Source organism: Thrips palmi, unplaced genomic scaffold, assembly GCF_012932325.1.
Source record: "Thrips palmi isolate BJ-2018 unplaced genomic scaffold, TpBJ-2018v1 HiC_scaffold_19, whole genome shotgun sequence".
In the NCBI taxonomy this organism is placed as follows: Eukaryota; Metazoa; Arthropoda; class Insecta; order Thysanoptera; family Thripidae; genus Thrips; species Thrips palmi.
In genome coordinates, this window is record NW_023144628.1 from 11,429,763 (window position 1) to 11,451,849 (window position 22,087).

The following is a 22,087-nucleotide window of genomic DNA, read 5'->3' on the forward strand; positions in this document are numbered from 1 at the left end:
AAATCGAAGCTAAAGGTGCGTAGATGATAAATTTTAACCCTCAAGTCCATGACAGCACCACGACTTTCACAATTTCAAAAAAACCTATCAAAAGTGTCCGAAGTTACACCGTTTCACGGTACCCCATTGCGCACCTTGTGCAGATAGAAGTCAGCATGTGAACACCCTTGGTCGAAGGAAAGGTGCGTGCATTGTACACACCCTGGATCATAGGCACTGAGCTCAACAGGACTCAAGGTACGTAGAGTGTAAACACCACCCTTGGCCTACGCACCTTGAGTTCTGTTGAGTTCAGTGCCTATGATCCAGGGTGTGTACTATGAGTTGCAAAAGAATCGGACCCGGCCGGCCGGGCTCGGCGATACCCCGCGCCCAGGCTGGTGCTGAAGACGCGCGGACAGGTAGGAAGACGGTCGGTCGCTGGGCCGCCTTGTTGCCAAACTATAACTGCGAGTGCACAATAGCTTTATGAGTGAATGACACCTCGACCCGACCCCTGGTCTGGGCGCCGCAGAGCAGCCGAGCAGCTCTGCTCACCCGGCCGGGCGGGTGCGATTTTCACAAGTTCATTTTCGTGTAAAAATTACTAATTTTGACAACGCTACCAGAATGCATCTCGAGATGAGCTGATTATTTCATTATAAAGTGTTCAATGAACTTTTTCTTACTTCATGAAAATAATCCTAGAAAATTTATTTTTATATGCATAGATCGGAAATTGAGTTTCCAACACATTGGTCAACATTTCAAACATGTCAAGCAACGCCCTGGAAAGTTTGCATTCTAGAATCAGCTGAGTCACCACCTGGCTATTGTTTCGAGGGCCTCTTTCACTCCGAGCTGCACCGCTGCGAGGGTGCTGACACGCAGATTTATTGCCCCTCGACCCAAAACAAAATTTTTCGAACAACCCAATTTTTGGTTTTGAATTGAGTGGAAATGGGTTCCTTGCAAAGTTGCGGGTCCAGTCATATGTTGAAATTTTGTTCTACGCCAATTTTAACCGAAATTTTAGGCCAAATCCGGTTGCCTCCAGCCCGCTCCGGGTTCCGGGCCCCGGCGGCCCAGGCCAGGCCTTTTGCACTCTGGTGCACGCTGGCCCCCTCCCCTCCCTCTCTCGGCACGTGCAGTTTATAGTTTGACAACAGCGCAGCCCTGCGTCGGTCCATCTGCCGAGAAGCCCGTCCGTCTTCGGCAGTCGTCTGGGCGCGGGGTAGCGCCGGGCCCGGCCGGCCGGGCTCGATTCTTTTGCAACTCATAGTACAATGCACGCACCTTTCCTTCGACCAAGAGTGTTCACATGCTGACTTCTATCTGCACAAGGGGCTCAATGGAGCATACGCCTTTGGCGTCTAGTTTCAAGGCGGCTTAAGGCGCTCGCTTTTCTGTGGCATACGGTACGCCTAAGGCGTCTAGTTTCTAGACACCCAAGGTTTGGAGTGTACACGAGCGCGGGTTGCTTACCGCTTACCCCAATTGAGAGCAAGGAGCCTGACCAAAATCGATCGTGCGAGCGCTGTAGGTTGCCTACTCCGGAAGGCGGCCACCGTAGCGCGTTCGTCCGTTTGTAACTTCGCGCCGAACTTCGCACGCTTCGATTTCTCATACTATTGCTGAAACTGGCTCTGAAAACGAAACACGAAAGGCGCGAAACGCGAAGCGAGCGAGATCCAAAGCCAAACCACAACATTGACGTTTTATTGAGTTTTTCTGGCAAAGAGTGCTATTTGAAGGTGCTTTGGGATAGCAAGAAGGTTTAAAATGCCTCAAGAACAACACGTTGTGAGATGCTATGCGTGTAAGAAGTTCCAAGTAAGTTGTTTGTACACCTTCTATAACCTATGACAAAGCAGTGCAAAGTGGTTTGTATCCTTAATCCTTGAATTTTGGTTTCTTAGGTTCAGATTGTGAAAAAAGTGCCTAAGTGGCAATGTAAAGTGTGCAGTGAAAAACAATCTCTTATGAAGGTATGTGTAAATTTCTAATGTTACATCACTGACATTGTCTGATGCCCTGTGCTTATTTGTTGACATAATTTTCTCTTTTTAGGTCTATGCCCAAGGGAGTGGGAAAGATTGTCGCCTCCACGTTCAAAACCTTAACATGCAGCAAGGTTTACTGATGTCACAAGAAACACCAAACTACGAAAGCCCTGACTCCCACTACGAGGACGAACCTTTCTTTGATACTGGTACTTTATTTTGTCTGTTTTCTTTTTTGTAATTGTTTAATCATTGGCTATACATTCTTTGGTTGAAAACTATTTTAACTTACAGATAGTCAAGTTGTCCTCAATAAAGTGAGTAAGTGGAGTGATTATTTAGATGACAATGGCCCCACTCAGGCTGGTGCAAAGTCGTGGAAAGAAGATGACACTTCAGACGACCTTCCTGGTAACATGTTGAGAGGAAGGAAACGAAGGTTGAGTAATCCAGACAATTATGAAGGTAACAATTATTCCTTATTTGATCATCACTCTTACATGTGCCTTTTTCCTGAAAAAGGAGTCTACAGAATTACCGATTTCTCTTACAGATTATTCGTATTCCACATATGACCAAAGCTGTCAACCAGATGCAGAAGCTTTAGACCTCTCAAGTGGTGTGTGTGCTTCAGACATTTTAAGAAACCTCCATGTGAATCAGGAAGTTACAAAACACCCTATGTTACCACACCCATCAACCAGTGGATTTAATAACTCCAAATGGTCACAATTTGTCTCACCGAGAGATAATGACCCCCCTCTCTCTGGCAGTAATGGGAACCAAAGAACCCTGAAAAATGTCTTTAAAGATAAATGTACTGTTTCAGCTGCCACTAATAAAGCAAGTATCCCTTTTGCAACCAGTGGCTCTCAAATTGTATCTAAAAGCATTGCCAAGCAGTCAGTGATGGATAGACCGAGTGCATGTACCTCTTCCGGCAATGGTTTTTCCTGGAACGGTGGAGGGAAGTCAGCCACTTCTACCATTGTGAAAAATCCATTTAATGCCACAGATGATGAAAATTTAGATACCTTATTGGACTTTTAAGTTTCTTTTCTTTTTTTGACTTTGTTTAACTAAAAAGATTGTTTTGTAAATTTAATTTTTTAACTCTTGATAGTATTATATAACAATGTTACAGTAAAGATATGCTCAATCGAGTTAACATGTGAGAATAAATGTTTCTGATGAAAGCAAATCACTACTTGTCTTTGCGTGTCCTGGTCCCAAAACCCGCAAGGTTTGAAAAACGCGGGTTCCGCAGGTGATCACAAACTTCCGCTGCACTCGTAGTGACCTCTGGCGGCGGAGTCCCGAACTCCAGATGGAAGAACGAGAACGTTTTCAGCCCTACTTACTGATGGCGCTGTCTGACTGGCAGAGTTGACAGACATCGGCTTCATCATGACACTCACAAATTTCGAGGTAAAGTTTGTTTCTATTCTCCAAGAACTTATTCGGAGCGATGATCATTCTTCTGCAATATTTTCTTTCTCGGCCGCCGTGACTGACTGTCAAGCTCTGGTATTTGTACTCGCAATGTAATGTTAAAGGAAAGCCGAGTGAGGCCTAACCTAATGCCCTATAACGTACTTCTGGTGTTGTTATTAGTTACATTCATTTCTGGAAAATTCTGTTTTATCATGGTTAAACCTTGAATTGTTTCTACGTTGCCGAATGTGTCCCCATCCCAAACTGTTTTGGATCGGTAGAAAGTCTTTGTCTATAGTCTGTGTTCTATTTGTGAATGGATCTCCTTTCATTCTGCTTATGCTTCCAAACAATTGTCTGTTGTTCAGATGCTAAATCCGTTTCTTTTATTTTTAGATGGAGGTAGATGATAGGCCCTCTCGGGGAGAGGGCTTTCGTCCTTACTACATAACCAAAATCGAAGAGCTGCAGCTGATTGTTGCTGATAAAAGTCAGAACCTTCGTCGTCTTCAGGCTCAACGTAATGAGCTCAATGCCAAAGGTAAATTCAGTTCATTCATGAATCTTGCTATGGTGTGCTTCGCTTTTGTACAATACAACTAATTGTGTGCCTCTTTTGACAGTGCGAATGCTCCGAGAGGAGCTCCAGCTCCTTCAAGAACAGGGTTCTTATGTGGGAGAAGTTGTTAAACCTATGGACAAGAAGAAAGTGCTTGTAAAAGTTCATCCAGAAGGGAAATTTGTTGTAGACTTGGACAAGAACATAGACATCAATGATGTGACTCCAAATTCAAGAGTTGCTCTACGCAATGAAAGCTATACCCTGCATAAAATACTCCCAAACAAAGTATGCACCTGCCTTTCTACCATCTATGGACTGTTTTGTAGTCCAATATTAATTGTTTCTCCTTGGAATTTCAGGTTGACCCCCTAGTTTCCCTTATGATGGTTGAGAAAGTCCCTGACTCAACCTATGAAATGGTTGGTGGCCTGGATAAACAGATTAAGGAAATCAAAGAAGTAATTGAACTTCCTGTGAAACATCCTGAATTATTTGATGCTCTTGGTATTGCCCAGCCCAAGGGTGTTCTTTTGTATGGCCCTCCAGGCACAGGTACTTATGATTTATTGAGCACTGAAGGTGTAAGTAAAATTTCCTGTGGGATGATATTTTTTACTGTAGTTGTATTCCTTTGTCCATATTTTAGGTAAAACACTTCTTGCTCGTGCAGTTGCCCATCATACAGAATGCACCTTCATCCGTGTATCAGGCTCTGAACTCGTTCAAAAGTTCATTGGAGAAGGCTCAAGGATGGTGAGAGAACTTTTCGTCATGGCAAGGTACGAAGATATCATGCAGCTTCATTAATACAAGTGAAACTTCCAGATAGTTCCTGTATATTAATATGAGTTTTTTAACAGGGAACATGCACCTTCAATTATTTTCATGGATGAAATCGATTCTATTGGATCATCTCGAATTGAATCTGGCAGTGGTGGCGATTCTGAAGTTCAACGTACTATGCTTGAGCTTTTGAACCAGTTGGATGGATTTGAAGCTACCAAAAATATCAAGGTGCCTGAATTTTCATGTTCTCAAGATTAATGTACAAATTGATTGTGTAACTTTTGCTAAGGTGCTTGGATTTTTTGTTTAGGTGATCATGGCCACAAATCGTATTGATATTCTTGATCAAGCCCTGCTGCGACCTGGCCGTATTGACCGTAAGATTGAGTTCCCCCCACCAAATGAAGAAGCCCGTCTTGACATTCTGCGTATTCACTCAAGGAAAATGAACCTCACAAGAGGTATAAATCTACGCAAGATAGCAGAACTTATGCCTGGGGCGTCTGGAGCTGAAGTGAAGGTATATTCTGGGAATATGTCAGGAACTTCAGTGTGCGAGATTAAACGTTCACACCATTAACAAAAATTCTTATGTTAAAATTTCAGGGTGTGTGCACAGAAGCTGGTATGTATGCTTTGAGAGAAAGACGTGTCCATGTAACCCAGGAGGACTTTGAAATGGCTGTTGCAAAGGTCATGCAGAAAGATTCTGAGAAGAACATGTCGATCAAGAAGCTCTGGAAGTAGAAATAAGTGGAAAGGTAAAACAACTTCTGAATCCCTCTTAACTGGTAAATCTATTATGATTTAAAGTGTCTGTGTCTTTTTACTCTATCCTTGCTGATCGTAGTTTATTCCTCTTACAGTTCTGATGTTGGTTGAGCCGAACATGTGCATAAAAAATCTCTACACCTTGTGCAAGTTTTTAATTATTGTAGATTAACTATCACACCTGTATAAATTACTTCATTTACCTAACTTTGTTTTCCTTGCACTATGTGCATGGTCAGTTTGCAATTTCTTAATTAAAATTGTGAAGAATAAAAATTTGTCCTTGTGTTCAGTCCCCTTCAATAACCAATAACATACCAGTTCTCCCTCAGAGCAGAGGCGCTCAGTCGGCAAGAGCGTCGCCCACCCAAGAGAGCACTTGGAATGGAAACCCAGGTTCAGGAACATTTTCCTCAGTTGATTGCTTGAATGCGGCACCATCACTCTAAGTTTGGACAGACATAACTAGTTTGGTGGCTCAGTGGGCTGACGTGTTGGTCGTGATCTGAAGTGCTTGAGTTTAAACCCCGCCGGGGTATGGCTTTCCTCCTAGTGGGCCGCAGCGCTGCTTTGGCAGCAGCGAGCAGCGTGTCAAATGGGTGGCCTACCTTGACGGCGCGGCACTTCCAGGCAATCCTGGCTGTAATAATAGCCACGAAGCAAACACTCGCTGTCCCTGTCCCTCTAAATGGTACCTGGGCTCACTATCTCCCAAGCGTGTCAGATGGGTGGCCTACCTCTGGGATGCAAAAGAGTTCCCGCCGTCGGCTCCCACCCCCCCTACCCCCCCTCCCAGAAGGAGAGGGGAGTAGGGGCAATCATAAAGGGTTAGTAACCTGACCTGGCTGGTAGCGAACCAGGTCCAACGGGAATCGTATGCTGTCGCATGGCCTCCAACCAGCCTCCACGGCCCATCGCTCTGCCACCTGAGCTACGACAACACACCTGTCTGACACGTCCTATCTTAGAGTGATGGTACCGGGTTGGAGAAGTAAACTGTGGAAAAGATTCACTCACTTAGGAGTCGAACCCGGGACTTCCCCCCGCCGGCCGACACCTCTACCATCTCAGCCAACCAGCCACTTAAAGATGATGCGATCAATCTCAGAGTGATGATACCGACTTTAAGATATATCAACAGTCTGGCTGAGGACTATGTTGTTATACTTGGGATTCGTACCCCAGTCTCTCAGCGCTTTGATACCCATTGTGGGATGTGCTCACTGACACTTCGAGGCATTAGAGACTGTTGATTTCAGAAAAATCGGACCGATTTTAATGTGAGAAAAATTTAAACTTCCAACACTTGATGGGAACAATTTTAGACACTGGAATAAGAGATCCATTTCCGTCCCCATTTCTGTTTAATGTGATGGCAAAGTATGCATGGAAAAGATATTCTGTTCTGCAGTTTGTTATAGATTTTATTTGAGATATTCTGAAACATTATAAATGTTACCTAGTACAACATTGGTATCCCACATTATGTGTTCATGCATAAAATGGGACAGAAGTAAAACACACACACATGAATGGACACATAATTAGGTGCTATGGCTTCTAAAACAAATGTGAGGCTCTTATAATTCTACAAGCTCTCTAAAATTTGAGAACAAATGAAAGTTGTATGACAGGAACACGATTTTAAATTGAGTTCCTCTTCATGATAAAAATGTTTCAGATTCCAACAAAAATCTTGTCAAAATTTACAATTTCTGACTAACTTAATAGCAAGAAGTCAGGTGAATTATCCCTTATCACAAATCTACAATAATTAGGGAAACATCAAATTGATTAATGGACAGGTACCCATTTAGTATCTGTAAACGGATTCCAAGGTATTTGTACAGAACTCAAAGTCTGTGCTTCTATTAGTTCTTTGACCATCAGTCTAAAACATATGCTCTGTGAATGCTTAGTTTAAAATTCTCGGCGATGATATTTATCAGGGTCAAAGTAAGATGTGACAACAACTCTGTTGTTGAATTTACGCCCTGTGAGACTTTGCTGTGCTTTCTGACAATCCACAATCGAATTAAACTCAACAAAAACCTGCAATGAAAGAGATAAAATTTATGTAAGTAAGTTCAGAGCTCCATGATTTGAAAAAAAAAAAAAAAGAAAAAATAATTCATGAAAAAAAAAACAACACTTACTTTTCCACAGCCTGGGACATCGACTCCTTCAATAGGCCTGGGGATTTCCAGTGAACGAACGACACCATACTTGCCACACTCTTCTCTGATATCATCAAGGATGTCTTCATATTCTTCCTCATCACGTAGTTCATCAGGTGTCACCATATTCAGCAGACAAAGAACCTGAAAAGTTAAATCTCTTACAGCTCTGTTCAAAAAATTAAAATCATACAAGTTTGTTGAGGAAAACAAACCTCTGTGGCAGGTCCAGCAGCGCCCACCATAGTGAGACCAGGTACTTGGATTTGCACTGGAGCTTGCTGGCCAATTTGAGCATTCTTGGCACCAACACTCGCCCGTTGTACAATCAGTTTCTTGTCTCCCAATTGCATTCCATGAAGACCAGCAATAGCCTGTCACATTAGAACAAAGATCAGATAGGTACAAATTAAACTGCAAGTCCAACTTTTAGAAATAGAAGATTACCTGGTCAGTCATGGAGACATCAAAATATTCACAGAAGGCGTAACCCTTGCTGAGTCCAGTTGCAGAGTCCTTCACCAAATTGAATGCACGAAGTTGACCGAAGGACATCAAAAGCTCCTTGACCTAAAATTCAAATGAGAGAAGTTAGGAATCCTCTTTGTAACAAATAATGAAAGACAAGATGCATTTCTACAAATTAGATGGTAAAATATCCCACTTAAAAATGAAACTTGATACTTAGAACTATTGATTATTCAATAGACAAGCTCGAGACCCCAAATATGGTAATAATTGGTGATCTGGTTCTTGGGACATTAAGTAGCCTAACTATACCTCAAATCAGTGATTCAGAGCCAAAAATGCAGAACTCAAAATCAATGTCAAAACAATGTGAATGCTCAACCAGAAACTTGAAAGGCAAGAGAAGGGACTGCTTTGGTGCTAAGGACCCCAAAAACCTTGCATGTTACTCCTCGAAGCGTGTGGTGAAATTGCATCAACTAGCACCTACCTGCCCCACGCTGGCCCTCAGTTGTTTCTGGTAGTTAAATACATAGCACTGTTTATGATTCGCCTTACCCAATTTGTACACTTACAGAAAGTATACATAATTTGCATTTAAAATCCCAAGCAAACACACACAAAGATAAAATAATCTGAACTAGTTCAATATCTACAAACACAGAGGTTTTGTTTCAACTAAGGTAGGCAATAATAACAAATATTTGCTGAGATTATTGATTTTTCAAAGAGGGGAATAAACATTCAAAAGACATAGTTGCATTTTACCACTCATGAAAACACATTTTAAAAATTTATCCTCCCAGAAAAAGGAATCCAAAACAAAGTCTCTTACTGAACCCATTACGTACCAATCTGATGTGACAATGTCCACAATATGGGCTGCAAAATTGTTATAATTTTAAGAACACAAATTGCAACTTGCCTTTTATTTGGCCGGACACAGCCGACCCACACATACATTTGATGACCAGCCTTAGAAAGCATAGGCAGGAGTTGTTCAATCTGTCTTTTGACGTTTCTTACCCACGATACCTTAGCTAAGACAGAACGGGGGAAGAAAGCAGAGGTACGGATAAGTTTTGGTTCTTTGCGTCTTCAAACTGTCCTTACACATACTGTTATCTACTGGCAATAGCTAATGTGTACAAGATCTGCACAAGCAAGTGATTCTTAAATTCTCAAATAATTTTCAAAGTCACTGCCTCAGCAAGTATCTTAAAATGCCACTCTATAAAAATTATTATGTCAACATAATGTCTTTGTTCTGACTACCACTGAGATATGAACAGATTTTACTTTAAATATGATTAAATCTTTTAAAGGCAAGCTTCTGCAGTAAGTGAGTTTAAAAACATGACTATACTTTATAAAGTCTTCTTTAGTCTACTTTATGTCCTTATACACGTCATTTTCTTTCAAAGATACTAAGATGAAATTGAAGTGCTAGACCTTGTACACACAAAGCAAACACTTGCTTGCTGAAAAAGAACACAATATTCATTGCGCACTCTCCACGGATGAACCTAAACCAAAACTTCCTGCAGCAAAATGCAAAACGCCCTGCAGAAAAAGAGGCAAGTGCTATTGAAATGCACAACTGAAGTGCTCGAACCTGGAGTAAAGAATGACATCTGCTCTAAGGTAGCTGAGCTGAATAGAATTTAACTTTATGAAATGACAGTTTTCAAACTTAGCAGTCTGATATTGCGCACCATTTTTTAAAGACATTATGGAGACTTTGAAACGCAGGAACCTTATGCAAACTTCCCCACGTGTATGATAGATAAGAAACCATATACATGATGTGTGATGCAGATAACCATTTAACTACCAAGGGTAACTGAAGTATATAGAGAGCTAGAGCAGCAGGGCGAGTCGCAAGTGATGCATGCATAGAAGGGAAATCCTGAGCTGATAACGCTTGCCTTTTTTCCCCTTGTTTTTCATGGGACAATGACAGAAAAATCAATTTTAAAAAATACTGCTGCTTTAGCCTGATTGCTAGGAAAAAATCCTGATAAAAAAAAAAAAGAAGAGCCGCGTGTTTTTGGAGGTTGAAGCTGCACCAAAGAACGTCAAAACTATAGCCTTGTACCTGTACACAACGAAATGCACATCCTAGGTGCTTCCAACAAATCAACTGTGCCTTTTGATTGCCTGGTCTGGAGCCAGGAATAGCACCTCCCACTTACCTGGTCTTCATTAAGGTAGTTGGGTAGGCCACCAATGAAAATCTTATGAGGTGAATCTGGGACAACTGTACTGATAACCCCAGCTGCAAACAGAGAATCATAAGCTTTCACAATCAAATGAAAATCAAGTCCATAAAAAAATAAAACAAAAGTGCTCAATATGAAGTAAGAACAGACCTGGAACAGTAACTGAAGGATTTTCTGACATCCCAGGCATAGGCTGGTAATCATGAGGTCTGCGGATCTTCAAACTCTGCCCCTTGAAGTTGATTCCATCAAAGGCCATGGCTTGAGTTGTTTCATCAATGGACCGGAACTGCAAAAGCATACAGATATAACAAAATACTTCCCTTTAAAACACAAATGAAAATTAAAATTTCAACAGTAAGAAACATTCACCTCTAGGAAGGCAAAATTTTTGTCCAAATTAATTTGACATGCTAGGACAGGATTGCCTGCTGCCTGGGCCAAACCAGACAAATGCATTTGCTGGTTGAAAAACTCCATCATCTCTTCCTAGAATTAAAGAGAAATCAACATTCAGTCAACATGAGTTAGGGGCTTTAAAGCGTTCTGTTAACAAAAAGAGAAGTATTATGACAGATCAATGCTTACCTCTGTGACACCAAATGGTATGTTACCAACATACAAGCGACGAGCTTGCCTGGTAATGGTAGATCCAACAACAGGAACTGCTGCTTGCGGTGTTTCAGTGACCAGATTAGCAGGAATCTGTCCGGCAGCTGAAATGGAATTCATCATTTATAAACTTAGCTAAGAACAATACATTTAAACTTAATTACCTAAATTCACCAAAATTACCTTGCATGGCCTTATACTGCATAGGTGTGATATGCTCAAAGCCTGGAGGCGGGACATCCCAGTACATGGACGGCTTTCGTCTTCTTGATCGTTTATCCTTCTTCGGTGACCTGATCAACCAGAATATAAAGACACATGAGATTAAAGCGCCAAGCCGATCATCTTTAAGATAAAATAGGCATCAGGAAAACTTACCCTACTGGTGAGCGGCTTCTTTTCCTTCTCTCTCGACTGCGATCTCGGCTGCGTGATCGTTTCTTGTGGTCCCGAGAACGAGATCGGCGACGCCTCTCCTTGTCCCTGTCCCTTTCCTTATCGCGATCACGGTCTGGAATCAAATTGACCATGGGCACGTTAAGTAAGAAAAGCATAGTACCATGACACCGAATGGGGTGGGTCGTACACTTGGATCAAAACCAGTTCACAAAGTTCAGGTGTGAAAAATTTGGGATGAGACAAATTAAGAGGATTGGTACAAATAGGAGCGTTTCTCCAGAAATAAAATTCCGACCATCCTAGTACAAACCGGACTGTCAAGTCTCGGGATACAACAACGCGGACTAACCAGAAAAGGGTCAGTCAAAGAATCGGGCCTAAGTATTACATTGTGAAAGGGGACGGAAAAGTGCACAAAAACTCTAAACTACGGATAAAAGTACAAAAATTGAAAAATGCAAGAGCTCATGAAATAAATCATAAGAAAAACAGCTCCACCGGAGCCTGAGCCGGTCTGAGTTGCTCATAACTTACCCTTGCTATCCTCCCCCATACTGGAATATAAATTAAATTACGAAAGGAGCTTGGAGGGCCAGTTGCAGCAAAGTGAGTAGCACAGTATTGCTCCGAATAAGGAACACTTCAGTTGAAAGTTGTGATGATGCTAAATGACCGACGCAAAAATGGCGACTGCATGCACACCATCCATGGAGAATAAACGGAAACGTGGGAAACGTGAGCACCTCTCGCTTCCCAACCGGAAGTGAGGGAAAGAGAAGCGGAGCAGACGCCATTGGCTGACGCTTCCCACCCTCGGTGTCTCTTCCCTGAACAGTGGCGTATGTTGTTGTGGCTGCGGCTGCTAACTGTTGTTGTTTGATGTGAAAGTGTGCAATGTTTTTATCTTGGACACGGACTTTGGAGATTTGAAGAAAGGGCTCGGTGTCGTTTGAATTGAAGAGACTAGTACCACTGTGTTTAGCATCTCTAATGCAACTCCAGTGACCACATTTTCTCAAGCTCCCCCGCAAGAGTGGTCGTCTCAACCTCAAAATGGCGTCGGCTGAGCAACTGGGCCTAAACAAAACCTGGGAATTATCGTTGTACGAGCTCCATCGAACTCCACAAGAAGCTATCACAGACAACACGGAAATCGCTGTGTCCCCAAGGAGCCTGCACAGTGAACTTATGTGTCCTATTTGCTTGGACATGTTGAAAAAGACCATGACTACCAAGGAATGTTTGCACAGGTTCTGCTCTGATTGTATCGTCACTGCTTTGCGTTCTGGCAACAAGGAGTGTCCCACATGCCGTAAAAAACTAGTGTCAAAGAGATCACTCAGGCCAGACCCCAATTTTGATCTGTTAATATCAAAGCTGTACCCTTGTCGGGATGAGTATGAAGCCCATCAAGAAAGAGTGCTGGAGAAGCTGCAGAAGAGTTCGAGTCAAGCTGCATTTCTTAATTCAATCACTGAAGGTATCAAATTGCAGTCTCAACATCGACAGCAGAGAACTAACAAGAAGTTGGTCAGTGAAAATGAGACGCCAGTCAATACCCCTAATCCAAGTGCTCCATCTACTCCTGTACCAAACCAGAACACCGACTCACAACCTCCGTTCCAGCCTCCATCACAATCTCAACCCCAATCCCAAACCCCATCCCAGCCCCAATCTCAACCGCAACAACAGCCTCAACCTCCCACTCAAATTCAACCTCAGACTTCTGGTCAAGCCCCCAGTCCTCACCCTCCCTCTCCCACTCCTGGAAGTTCACAATCATCATCCTCTGGACAAATGAAACCAGTGAAACGTGCGAAGATTGCTATAAGCTCTGAAAATGAGTCAGCAAGTTCAAGCATGGAAGCATCTGGAGGACAGGACACTGCTACGGAAGGTGAAGGAACTGAAACCTTTGATGAAGTTGAACTTGTTTTCAAACCGCATCCTGTGGAAATGTCGGACAGTCCAATCATGAAACTTCTGAAAGAGGAGGACACTGTCAGATTCTTGAAAACCACTGCAAACGCCACAGGTAAGTTTTTACAAATGTTCCTGCCAATGTTTGATCTTTGTTTTGATTTTTACTTCCTCTTTTACTGGGAAATTCTTCATGCTAATATTTTTGTTTCTTTTGTTCCAGTTGACCATTTAATCAAGTATCTGGCTGTACGTCTAGCATTGGAGCCCGAACCTGGAGCACCTGACCAGCTTACTTTCTGTATTTATGTGTCTCCAAATCCTGGATCTATGGGGACGTATACTATGCTAAATGGTTCAAACACACTTTATCAAATAATAGAAAAACACTGGAAAGTTAATAAACCCATTGAAATGTTCTACACATGGAAAGGGAATAATCCTCCTGGAGCTTCTACAGAATAATGCAGAATGCTAATTTGTTTTAGAAATTTGATTCAACATGATTGTTTCACTGTCAAAAAGCCAGTACATGATTGTTACAATGTCAAAAAGCCAGTACGTTTTGGACATAAATGAACATGTCCCGAGATAAAGAAAGTTTAGAGGAAACAAGTAGTCAACAAATTTGTAGCACTTTTTATTGAAAAATTTATTATGAATGTGTTTTTTTTTTCTGTGCGATGTTTTTTGAAGCTTGTTTGTGTGGAACCTTGAACCTTGTGTACTTTGAATGATTCTCTCATTCAATTGAGGATTGTAATTTATTTATGTCCACCTAGAGCTTCGGATGGCCTGGTGTATTAGTTTAAGTAGTCTGTGTACTTTTGCAGCTATGTGATAAATGCTTTAAAATTTATTTTGTCATTGTTACAATTTGGTAGAAAATTGGATGGGCCAAATTTAATATAATTGACTCTATAAATGCCCTGAGCATTTGGCCTTTCATGAAAATGATGAATTTGAACACCATAGGTGTGTTTGAAATGGTGGATTAAAGGCTTTTCTCTTTTTGATATGTTTTTGACTTTTGCCTCTTTTTGAGGTGTTTCAATTTCTTAATTGTTTAAACCTAGAAAAGTTTGCTGATCTACCTGTTTTATCATGACTAAATATGCTCGGTTATGGTTATTAACATGTTATGTCACTGTACAATCGTGCTTTACTTTCTTTATTTAAATTAAATTGCTTATACTCTTTACTACTTTTGCTCAATTCTATATTTACCTCGATTAGCATTACAAAAGTGATGTCTCAATGACTCAACTAAGCCCATTCAAAGAATCCACACTGTTCAGCTTTAGAAAGAGGACAACTGTAAAATTCTTTGCCATTATTATCATTTTGTTTCAAGACTCGCCGTAGAACAGTTCTTCTTTCATGCTTGCACAATGGGTGGTGGAGATCTGCCCACTGAAATAAGGCGAAAGAAGATTATGGATAAATATGGAAATGCAACTTGTTTTAGAATGGATGACAGGGTACTCACCTGAAAAAACTTGCATTCTCTAATACCACAGTTATAGAAGAGACGTCCTTTGTTCTCTCCAGCTTTTCTGACTGTTTTGACAGAGGTCTTTCTTTTATGGGTTTGGCATAAGGGTGTTGGTAGTTTAGAGTCTGTGCCCACATCAAAATAATTATCAATCCTTGTTTAATTATTCAGTCCAACCACTGAGATTTGAATCATACTATACCTTCCAAAGAAGCAACTTGTGCGGGTAAATTTTTTTCTCCATCAGAATGCACTTTTTTAAATTCTGTTTCGGTTTTCATAATCTTAGTTGCAGCCCCGCCTGCGGAGGGGTCCTCTGACATCTTGCGCTTTCTAGCAAAATTGGCACAATTTATAAAATGAGATCAACGGTAAATTTAGTGGACATATACAGGACATTCAAATTTTGTCACCTGTCTTCTGGCTTTGGGGAAAGGCACATGTTGCATGACAGAGAGGGTGAGCTGTTAATGAATGTACAGTGGGGGCAAGCCCAATCTTGAGTTGGAATAGAGGAAGAGCCAGAAAGCTGCAAAAATCCTAGCAAGGAATTTTTTTTAGGAAGGGATACAACAGTGCTATGGTTTGAATTGACCTGACATACACGACAAAAAAAGGTCAGCCTCTTTAAATTCCCTGGCTTGCAAATAGTGACTTGATTATCACATTGAGAGCACTTTGATTTTTCATAAATACAAAGGTGATTTTTTAAAGGCTTGTTGTTTTTCCGACACTGTAAAATAAATTTAAAGGCTCCAGAGACACACATAAAACAGACATTTCATGAATAATGTGAAAATGTCAAAACATACCAAATAAAAGACATGTGAAAAGTCCCTTAGGCGATGAAGGAGGCATGTTATGAGTTTTGGTGAAAGATCACTCACACATACAGTGGGATTGATACCACTTTTAAACAGACCCTGAAAATATTTCACAAGAGGGTATGTTTGTCTTGAAATTGCAGTTTTATCACAAATGAATGCACCATCTAACTTTACCTCATTTTTAATAATATTGCCTACGCCTGGAAGAACTGTTTGGTCCATAATAACATCACATATTAGTTCAGATTGCTGCTGCTCAATTCTTTGTTGAGCGCGAGTGAAATTGAACAAAGGATAATTGATATCAAGATCAGCAAGAGAATCACAATGCTCTTTGCTCTCTTCTGCACATCTGAAAATGTTTAACTATCAACAAATGTGTCAGCAGGAAGCTGATAAATACACGAGCATCTCTGCCTACCTTATGTCAACAGAGCTTTTATACACAGTGAGCTTCTCATCCGGGAAGATAATAGTGAGAGTTGGTTCTGATGCCTGTAAGTTTTTGTCTCGATTGTTTCCATACCTTACAGATCCATCCATAAGGAAATGAATGCGAATACACAGTGATATTTGAGCAAAGAAAATAAATAATTCCTTTCCCAAAGTGCGAACTTCCGACACTTTATGCCCACAAAATTGTTGAAAGCGAGAAGAATTTTCTTTACAAACCTGTGCAAACGACCATGTTCCTAAGTACGTCAGAGTTAATCACATTAATGAGACTAAAATTCAAGTACCTTTTCCGGTTTTCCGGGATGAACATTGACTATTGTTTTTCCTTTGATTTTCTTGGTCATCACTTCTCCTTTTACTTTACAACCTGGACCCTCAACCATTCTTGATGGTAGCATAACCAATTCATGCAAAGATTAAAATCATAGTAACTTCGAATGATAAATCGTAATGAGGTCATATTGTGATTACCTGTATTATTTTTAGGGGGTTCAAAATTGTCACGACAGAAAATCGGGGGAAAATTGGATAAAGTTGCATTTGAGATTTGTTATCCTTTTGAACTGAAAAGTGCGCGAGCCGCTCTTTTAATCGTGTTTTGTTTTCTTCAGCTTGACAAATTTTCCATACCGAATAAATTCTAATCTGAATTATTTTTTGAAGTGTACCTATCTTTGTTATTGTTATTTTGAAGTTGAGTACACCTGTTGCTTTCCACAAAAACTCACACAACTTTATTAAAACTACGTAGTGTAATTTAAATCTCTTGCACGATTCTGATAGTACAATGAAAAATGGTACCCATCGCCTTGAAGGTTGGATATATTTGAATTGTTTTCTGTTAAGATTGGTTAGGATTCCAAATCTTGCCCAAATTTTCTTCTTAAGATGCTTTACACAGTGCTCATAATTGTTTTTTGTTATTTTCAGCATAATTTCTACTGCCTTACGACAGTTTCCATGAAGTAAGAACTATCAAACAATCGGTGGCATTTGCTCGAACATGAGAAATATGTTTGATTCATGATTTGTTTTGTCTTGCAGGATGTCCTCTCTGAAATTACATTTTAAGTAATCAACTGTTTGCAAAATGGATTTACATCTGGATTATAGTGATAAAAAGCACTTTTATTCTTTCATAACGGATGTACAACTTAAGAGTGATATTTTTCAAAGTTTCCCCATTATTTTGAGTGAAATTACTTTCACTAAAGGGCCAGCTAAATATTTCAGAGTTTTGTCAAAGCTACTTAAGGTTTTATAGATGTGTTCTTCTCAGAGCTAGCAAAACAATGGCAAGTTCTATGTCATTGGACTCTTGTGACTTTTCTGTCTTTACTGATTCATTTCCTTCAAACAATGTTCAAAACTGCTTTAAGGGATCTGATACTTTTGCCAACATCTCAACAGAACATTTATTAGAAAATGGAAACCTTAATATCCCAGAAATGTGCCCTAAATTATTTAATGAAGGAGTTATTAATAATGTTTCTAATGCTAAAAAAATATCTGAGCCTTCTCCTAAACATATTCCGAACCATGTGCTATCAAGTTCAGAAAACCAAGTTACGAACGACTATAACAGTCTTATCACAAGGAGTTTCATTGAGAGTTGTGAAGACGGTGGTAACGATAGTGATTGTAATGTAAATTTCAAGTTGCGAGAACTCACATCAGTTGAAAGCTGTACGAAACAAGAGCAATGGAGGGAAAGTTGTGGAGTGGTGGAAACCATCTCAGAGGAGACTGATGTGCTGGCCACTAAAATGTGTTCCAAAGCGGAAACAAACGATAAGAAAGTAAGTCTTGAGACTGATGCTTTTGTGCGTGATGCAACAATTTTAAAAAAAAAATAATTGCTAATATTTTGGTATTAAATTTTGTAGGTTGAGCGCAAATGGATTTGCGAGATCTGTGAGAAAGCTTTTCGCAATTCTCGGACTCTCCGAGAACATGGGGTAGTTCACACTGGGGCCCGAGATTTCCCATGCAGTGTATGTGGCAAAGCATTTGGCACAGCTGCAAATATGCGAATTCATTTGTTGACTCACTCTGATCAAAGACCATTTGAGTGTCAGACATGTGGTGCAACCTTTCGACAAAAAGATAGTCTGAAGGTAAGATTGCAGTTTTTAAGTTTTATATTTTCAAATGTATTTCTAGTTTTACATTAATTTTTATCCCTGAAAGGTTCATGTGCGAAAGCACACAGGAGAGCGACCGTTTATCTGCACAATATGCAACATGTCTTTTGACCGAAGCTTTACTTTAAAAAATCATATGCTAAAGCATGTTGAAAAGTCTTTTGTTTGTTCTGTTTGTGGAAAAGCATTTGCAACAAGGGCCGGGTTGAATAATCATGAGCGTTTGCATTTTAAAGATCCTGCTAAATCTAAAAAGGCAAGTATTCACAAAACCAAACATGATCTTTTTATTGGCATTCTCTTTTAAAGTTTCAATATTTCTTGTTATGTAATAATCTTGTTTTAAAAAAATTATTTTGTAGGAGCATTCCCCGCGTGCAAAATCGGGAACAGGGAATTGGATTTGCGATGAATGTGGAAAGATATATTCTTCTCGAAGCAATTTGAAGTTACATAAAAAGTCTCACGAACCTACCCAGATTTCCCATGTTTGTCCTGTCTGCTCTCAGTCTTACAAGAGCAGGGATAGCATGGAGGTGCATATGAGGAGACACACCGAAGAGCGACCTTTCAAATGCCCTATGTGCCCTAGGTCGTTTTATCGAAACTACACATTAAAAATTCATTTTTTGACTCACACAGGTGACAAAATTTCTTAGTTTTCTAAATATGCTTAGAACTGCATCTCCAAGTAAAAATTGGGAACATTAATAATTCATAATGAATGTGTTTACAGGTGAGAAGCCACATTGTTGTCCCATAGAGGGATGTAAGAAATCTTTTGCTCAGACCTCAAGTTTATCGTATCACATAAGGAATCACAAGAAGCGAGAGGAACGTGCACTGAACCAAAGCAACAGCAAGCGGCCTTACAGGAAAAAGAGTCAAGTACAGGAAAACTTTCCTGATGAATATATGGTTACATCTGATACCAACTTCAGAAGCAATCCAACAAAAACCTGCAAAACTTTTGAATCCCAGACTGAGGTTGTTCATGACTTGAAACTTGGTTTAGGTTCTTTGTTGCCAGAAAGTATTACTTCAGCTGCAATGATCAACGCATCTGACACCAGCAGTGTAACATCAATGCTAGATGATATTTCAAATAGTTTATCTCATCAGATTGGCCATACCCTTCCTTCTGTTTGGGACGATAGTGAAAGTATTGCAATATTAGATTTACAAAATGATGCGCAACACCCCAACCTTGAGGACCCTTCTATGGACCTAAACTGCCACCAAATGCCACTCATGCAGTATGTTCCTGTCCCACCAGAAACACTGCCTTTACTAGTTAGTGTACCAGACAGTGTTTTATACCATCATGAGAGTGCTCATAAACCAATGTCTGACAATTCCATCTTACTTCCACATTTACCTTAATTTTAAGGGTTGTCTTTTTAAGTTGTCAATTTATTTGCATTCCTATTCATAGGGCCATATTAGTTTTATGTGTATATTCAATGTATATAAATATATAGTGTTCTCCTTTTTTTGTTGGTAAGTATTAAGTAAGGCTATCCCACCAAGAACAACTTCAGTAAGCTGAAAATTATTACTAGGTTTGTAGTGCACTCTTCCCACAAATATGTTTATTCATGGCTGTGATAATTTTTTGTATTGGTTCCTGATTCTGTATCCATAGAATCCAAGGACAGTGAAAGACCTTCATGATTGAAGAAGCCCGGTTTAATTTATGCTAGTGATCAAGTTTTTCCAGGTTGGGGTACATTATCATTGTTATACACTGGTATTTAAGTACCTAATCCTCGCTCTAGCATAATGTTTTCACAGTCGTAGGCAATTCATTGTGACAGCGGGTCATTGTAGTTTTATAGCATAGATATGTCAAAGTGGAGCTCATGAGTCCTTACTGCGAAACTATAAGTTGAAAAGAGTAAGAGAGTTGGTGTCAGTTGATGATCATGTCAATAAATTGGCAACACGGGTGGACTTCATACTTTATATATTTAAACCTATATATACAAAACAACAAATAAATATTTTTGTAAAATTAAAAACGATTTGAGGATTAAAAGCAGAGGCATTATTTTTGCATTTACTTTCTGCGCAACTATTTGAATTATACCTGACATTTTCAGAGAGTATTGACTATTTTCTTATTGTTACAATGAAACCAACTTTTGTTGTAATTTAGATGTAATATGATTCCTATGATGTGATGAATCTTGGGTAGGATTTCAAAAATCTATTTCAAACATAAAAGGGGATGATGAGATTCCATTAAAGTTTGGGTTGTAAATTTGCTGAACAATAAATATATATTTATATTATTACCACTGCTTTGTTGATTCCAAATATCACACACATTCTTCCATTCACACTATCATTCATTCTCTACATTCAGAACAAAAAACAATAATGGCGCTCTTCTGCCAAATTTGAGCAAATCAATGGAAGTGATCAAGACAGGACTTCAAGCTGAAAGTAGCTGTCTCACCTTAATCTGACTATTTGGAGGGAAACACACGATTGCTTCCTTCATTAACATGCAAAGGCTTGTGCTATGAGCTACACAATATTTACAAAGAAAAGGTAATACTAAATCTGACAGCTTGTCCATTAGTATTTTTCATGGTGAACATACGTAGTCATCAATTTTATGAAACAAGTACATATTTTGATGTGTCCATCAGACACAACTAAAGGCTATTATTTAACAAAAACAATACATCTCCCACATCTAGTGGAGTAAATGTTCACAAAATATAACATACACATTGCAGTCGAGTCTCATCTTTCATTGGTTTAATTCACCAAAGAACATTGGTGAAAAGTTATAAGATCACTGTGGCATTAGAAAAACACTCATTGACACAGTCAGGAGAGTTCTACTCTTCTTTCATTCAACAAGTACAACTTTCCTAAGTGTGACATTGGTAATAATATCCCCCAAACCACAGATTTGTCTTCATGCCCCTAAAACTGGTTTTATTAAGCACTGAGATACATAGCTGTAGGACCCTTTGTTTCGATAAGGTGTTTCATTATTGCCTACTTGAAAACCGAAATTGGTATCACTCTTAACCAAAGTTTCACACATTTTACTTCATCATTGACTAATCAATAAGTTTGATAGAAGCAATTTAAAATAAAATAAATTTACATATTAGTATTGTATTGGACCGGAACAGTGAAAAAATTCATTGGTTCCACCTAGTATAAACATGTACAATTTACAAACCTACAAAGGATACAATCATGTTTAAAAGTCTTGTTATGGCAATAACGTTTCAAATCCACGACATATGTTTATTTTTTGGGACCACTCGAAGTGTGTGCGGACAGATCGTGTGCATCACACTAAAGAATTGGACAAAATAGCAACCCTTGGTCCTCAAAACCAATTACACATCCTTTGCTTCTATTCTCCGCTGCTTCCCGATTCATCATAAACAGTCACAAAAATGAGTCAATTTAGTAGGGGCCTTGAAGAAAGTGACCCGTGACTCACACATATCACCACATTTATCACGAAAGTGCTCACTCTTCTTTGTACCTTACCGGAACAAACCACAATTAGATAAAATAAAAGTCTTTAATCTTCTCAACGGTGGAAGTGTTGCCGACTGCTGTAAGTGCTCATGGGGATACAGCTTTGCTTCGTGCCGTACACGTCACCTTGCGTTTCATAGTCCACATCGTAATATATTCCACTCTGGTTCTGCGACAGAAAAACAACATGGTTAGGGGTTGGTTCACAGAAAATCATGGCATGTCCTGTGGGAACCCCCGAGGGTGGTCTAGTCTGTAATGGTAATGGAGGAGTAGGCAACCCGACGCGCAGCCGGACTTCCCTACCCCAAGTGCT

General features: G+C 39.9%; 7 protein-coding genes across 11 annotated transcripts in view; 4 read left to right on the top strand and 3 right to left on the bottom strand.

The window, feature by feature from the left end:
* The first annotated feature begins 1,575 nt into the window (after positions 1-1,575).
* Positions 1,576-3,183, top strand: LOC117646176 (MRN complex-interacting protein). The gene is made up of 5 exons (XM_034386963.1): positions 1,576-1,812; positions 1,899-1,967; positions 2,050-2,191; positions 2,277-2,447; positions 2,536-3,183. Exons 1-5 carry the CDS (start codon positions 1,762-1,764, stop codon positions 3,030-3,032), a joined length of 930 nt encoding a protein of 309 aa, XP_034242854.1. The 5' UTR covers positions 1,576-1,761; the 3' UTR covers positions 3,033-3,183.
* A 77-nt stretch (positions 3,184-3,260) lies between these two features.
* On the top strand, positions 3,261-5,680 carry LOC117646175 (26S proteasome regulatory subunit 8). Of its 4 annotated transcripts, none has more exons than XM_034386961.1 (9): positions 3,261-3,410; positions 3,813-3,957; positions 4,040-4,263; positions 4,338-4,530; positions 4,625-4,757; positions 4,839-4,992; positions 5,075-5,284; positions 5,371-5,525; positions 5,631-5,680. In XM_034386961.1, exons 1-8 carry the CDS (start codon positions 3,390-3,392, stop codon positions 5,509-5,511), a joined length of 1,221 nt encoding a protein of 406 aa, XP_034242852.1. In that variant the 5' UTR covers positions 3,261-3,389; the 3' UTR covers positions 5,512-5,525; positions 5,631-5,680. The 4 variants fall into 4 exon arrangements, with proteins under 4 accessions (XP_034242852.1, XP_034242851.1, XP_034242849.1 ...); XM_034386960.1 differs by having other exon boundaries at positions 3,371-3,509; positions 5,371-5,555; XM_034386958.1 differs by having other exon boundaries at positions 3,372-3,509.
* Positions 5,681-6,938: 1,258 nt separating this feature from the next.
* LOC117646545 (splicing factor U2AF 50 kDa subunit) lies at positions 6,939-12,116 on the bottom strand. 2 transcript variants are annotated; one of them, XM_034387576.1, is made up of 11 exons: positions 11,948-12,116; positions 11,393-11,525; positions 11,198-11,307; positions 10,991-11,118; positions 10,775-10,891; positions 10,553-10,691; positions 10,376-10,458; positions 8,160-8,282; positions 7,928-8,086; positions 7,692-7,856; positions 6,939-7,587 (listed from the first exon to the last, which is right to left on the bottom strand). In XM_034387576.1, exons 1-11 carry the CDS (start codon positions 11,964-11,966, stop codon positions 7,456-7,458), a joined length of 1,308 nt encoding a protein of 435 aa, XP_034243467.1. In that variant the 5' UTR covers positions 11,967-12,116; the 3' UTR covers positions 6,939-7,455. The 2 variants fall into 2 exon arrangements, with proteins under 2 accessions (XP_034243467.1, XP_034243466.1); XM_034387575.1 differs by having other exon boundaries at positions 10,376-10,479.
* A 125-nt stretch (positions 12,117-12,241) lies between these two features.
* Positions 12,242-14,534, top strand: LOC117646546 (E3 ubiquitin-protein ligase RING1). The gene is made up of 2 exons (XM_034387577.1): positions 12,242-13,448; positions 13,557-14,534. The coding sequence occupies exons 1-2, from the start codon at positions 12,467-12,469 to the stop codon at positions 13,796-13,798; spliced, it is 1,224 nt and encodes a 407-aa protein (XP_034243468.1). The 5' UTR covers positions 12,242-12,466; the 3' UTR covers positions 13,799-14,534.
* Positions 14,489-16,728, bottom strand: LOC117646544 (endonuclease 8-like 3). Its single transcript, XM_034387574.1, has 9 exons — positions 16,583-16,728; positions 16,396-16,495; positions 16,077-16,327; positions 15,830-16,007; positions 15,641-15,751; positions 15,242-15,561; positions 15,031-15,161; positions 14,823-14,953; positions 14,489-14,746 (listed from the first exon to the last, which is right to left on the bottom strand). The coding sequence occupies exons 2-9, from the start codon at positions 16,492-16,494 to the stop codon at positions 14,600-14,602; spliced, it is 1,368 nt and encodes a 455-aa protein (XP_034243465.1). The 5' UTR covers position 16,495; positions 16,583-16,728; the 3' UTR covers positions 14,489-14,599.
* Positions 16,648-20,317, top strand: LOC117646543 (zinc finger protein 2-like). Its single transcript, XM_034387573.1, has 7 exons — positions 16,648-16,926; positions 17,042-17,076; positions 17,156-17,910; positions 17,998-18,228; positions 18,302-18,511; positions 18,618-18,897; positions 18,992-20,317. The coding sequence occupies exons 3-7, from the start codon at positions 17,404-17,406 to the stop codon at positions 19,636-19,638; spliced, it is 1,875 nt and encodes a 624-aa protein (XP_034243464.1). The 5' UTR covers positions 16,648-16,926; positions 17,042-17,076; positions 17,156-17,403; the 3' UTR covers positions 19,639-20,317.
* LOC117646542 (proline-rich protein 36-like) overlaps positions 20,205-22,087 on the bottom strand; it is a 36,600-nt gene continuing 34,717 nt past the window's right edge. The window contains 1 exon segment of the mRNA XM_034387570.1: positions 20,205-21,940. Within this exon segment, the coding sequence (XP_034243461.1) occupies positions 21,824-21,940 (117 nt within the window). The 3' untranslated portion in view covers positions 20,205-21,823.

Coding starts and splice junctions, on each gene's coding strand:
- LOC117646176 (XM_034386963.1), top strand. CDS start 1,762: ATGCCTCAAGAACAACACGTTGTGAGATGCTATGCGTGTAAGAAGTTC. Junction 1,813..1,898: donor ATGCGTGTAAGAAGTTCCAA/GTAAGTTGTTTG, acceptor TTGGTTTCTTAG/GTTCAGATTGTGAAAAAAGT. Junction 2,192..2,276: donor CGAACCTTTCTTTGATACTG/GTACTTTATTTT, acceptor TTTAACTTACAG/ATAGTCAAGTTGTCCTCAAT.
- LOC117646175 (XM_034386960.1), top strand. CDS start 3,390: ATGACACTCACAAATTTCGAGGTAAAGTTTGTTTCTATTCTCCAAGAA. Junction 4,531..4,624: donor GTATGGCCCTCCAGGCACAG/GTACTTATGATT, acceptor TCCATATTTTAG/GTAAAACACTTCTTGCTCGT. Junction 5,285..5,370: donor CGTCTGGAGCTGAAGTGAAG/GTATATTCTGGG, acceptor TTAAAATTTCAG/GGTGTGTGCACAGAAGCTGG.
- LOC117646545 (XM_034387575.1), bottom strand. Junction 11,119..11,197: donor GCAGTATAAGGCCATGCAAG/GTAATTTTGGTG, acceptor ATTCCATTTCAG/CTGCCGGACAGATTCCTGCT. Junction 8,283..10,375: donor ACTACCTTAATGAAGACCAG/GTAAGTGGGAGG, acceptor TTTGAATTTTAG/GTCAAGGAGCTTTTGATGTC.
- LOC117646546 (XM_034387577.1), top strand. CDS start 12,467: ATGGCGTCGGCTGAGCAACTGGGCCTAAACAAAACCTGGGAATTATCG. Junction 13,449..13,556: donor AACCACTGCAAACGCCACAG/GTAAGTTTTTAC, acceptor CTTTTGTTCCAG/TTGACCATTTAATCAAGTAT.
- LOC117646544 (XM_034387574.1), bottom strand. CDS start 16,494: ATGGTTGAGGGTCCAGGTTGTAAAGTAAAAGGAGAAGTGATGACCAAG. Junction 15,752..15,829: donor GCAATATTATTAAAAATGAG/GTAAAGTTAGAT, acceptor AAATATTTTCAG/GGTCTGTTTAAAAGTGGTAT. Junction 14,747..14,822: donor GAGAATGCAAGTTTTTTCAG/GTGAGTACCCTG, acceptor GCCTTATTTCAG/TGGGCAGATCTCCACCACCC.
- LOC117646543 (XM_034387573.1), top strand. CDS start 17,404: ATGGCAAGTTCTATGTCATTGGACTCTTGTGACTTTTCTGTCTTTACT. Junction 18,512..18,617: donor ATCCTGCTAAATCTAAAAAG/GCAAGTATTCAC, acceptor ATTATTTTGTAG/GAGCATTCCCCGCGTGCAAA. Junction 18,898..18,991: donor TCATTTTTTGACTCACACAG/GTGACAAAATTT, acceptor ATGTGTTTACAG/GTGAGAAGCCACATTGTTGT.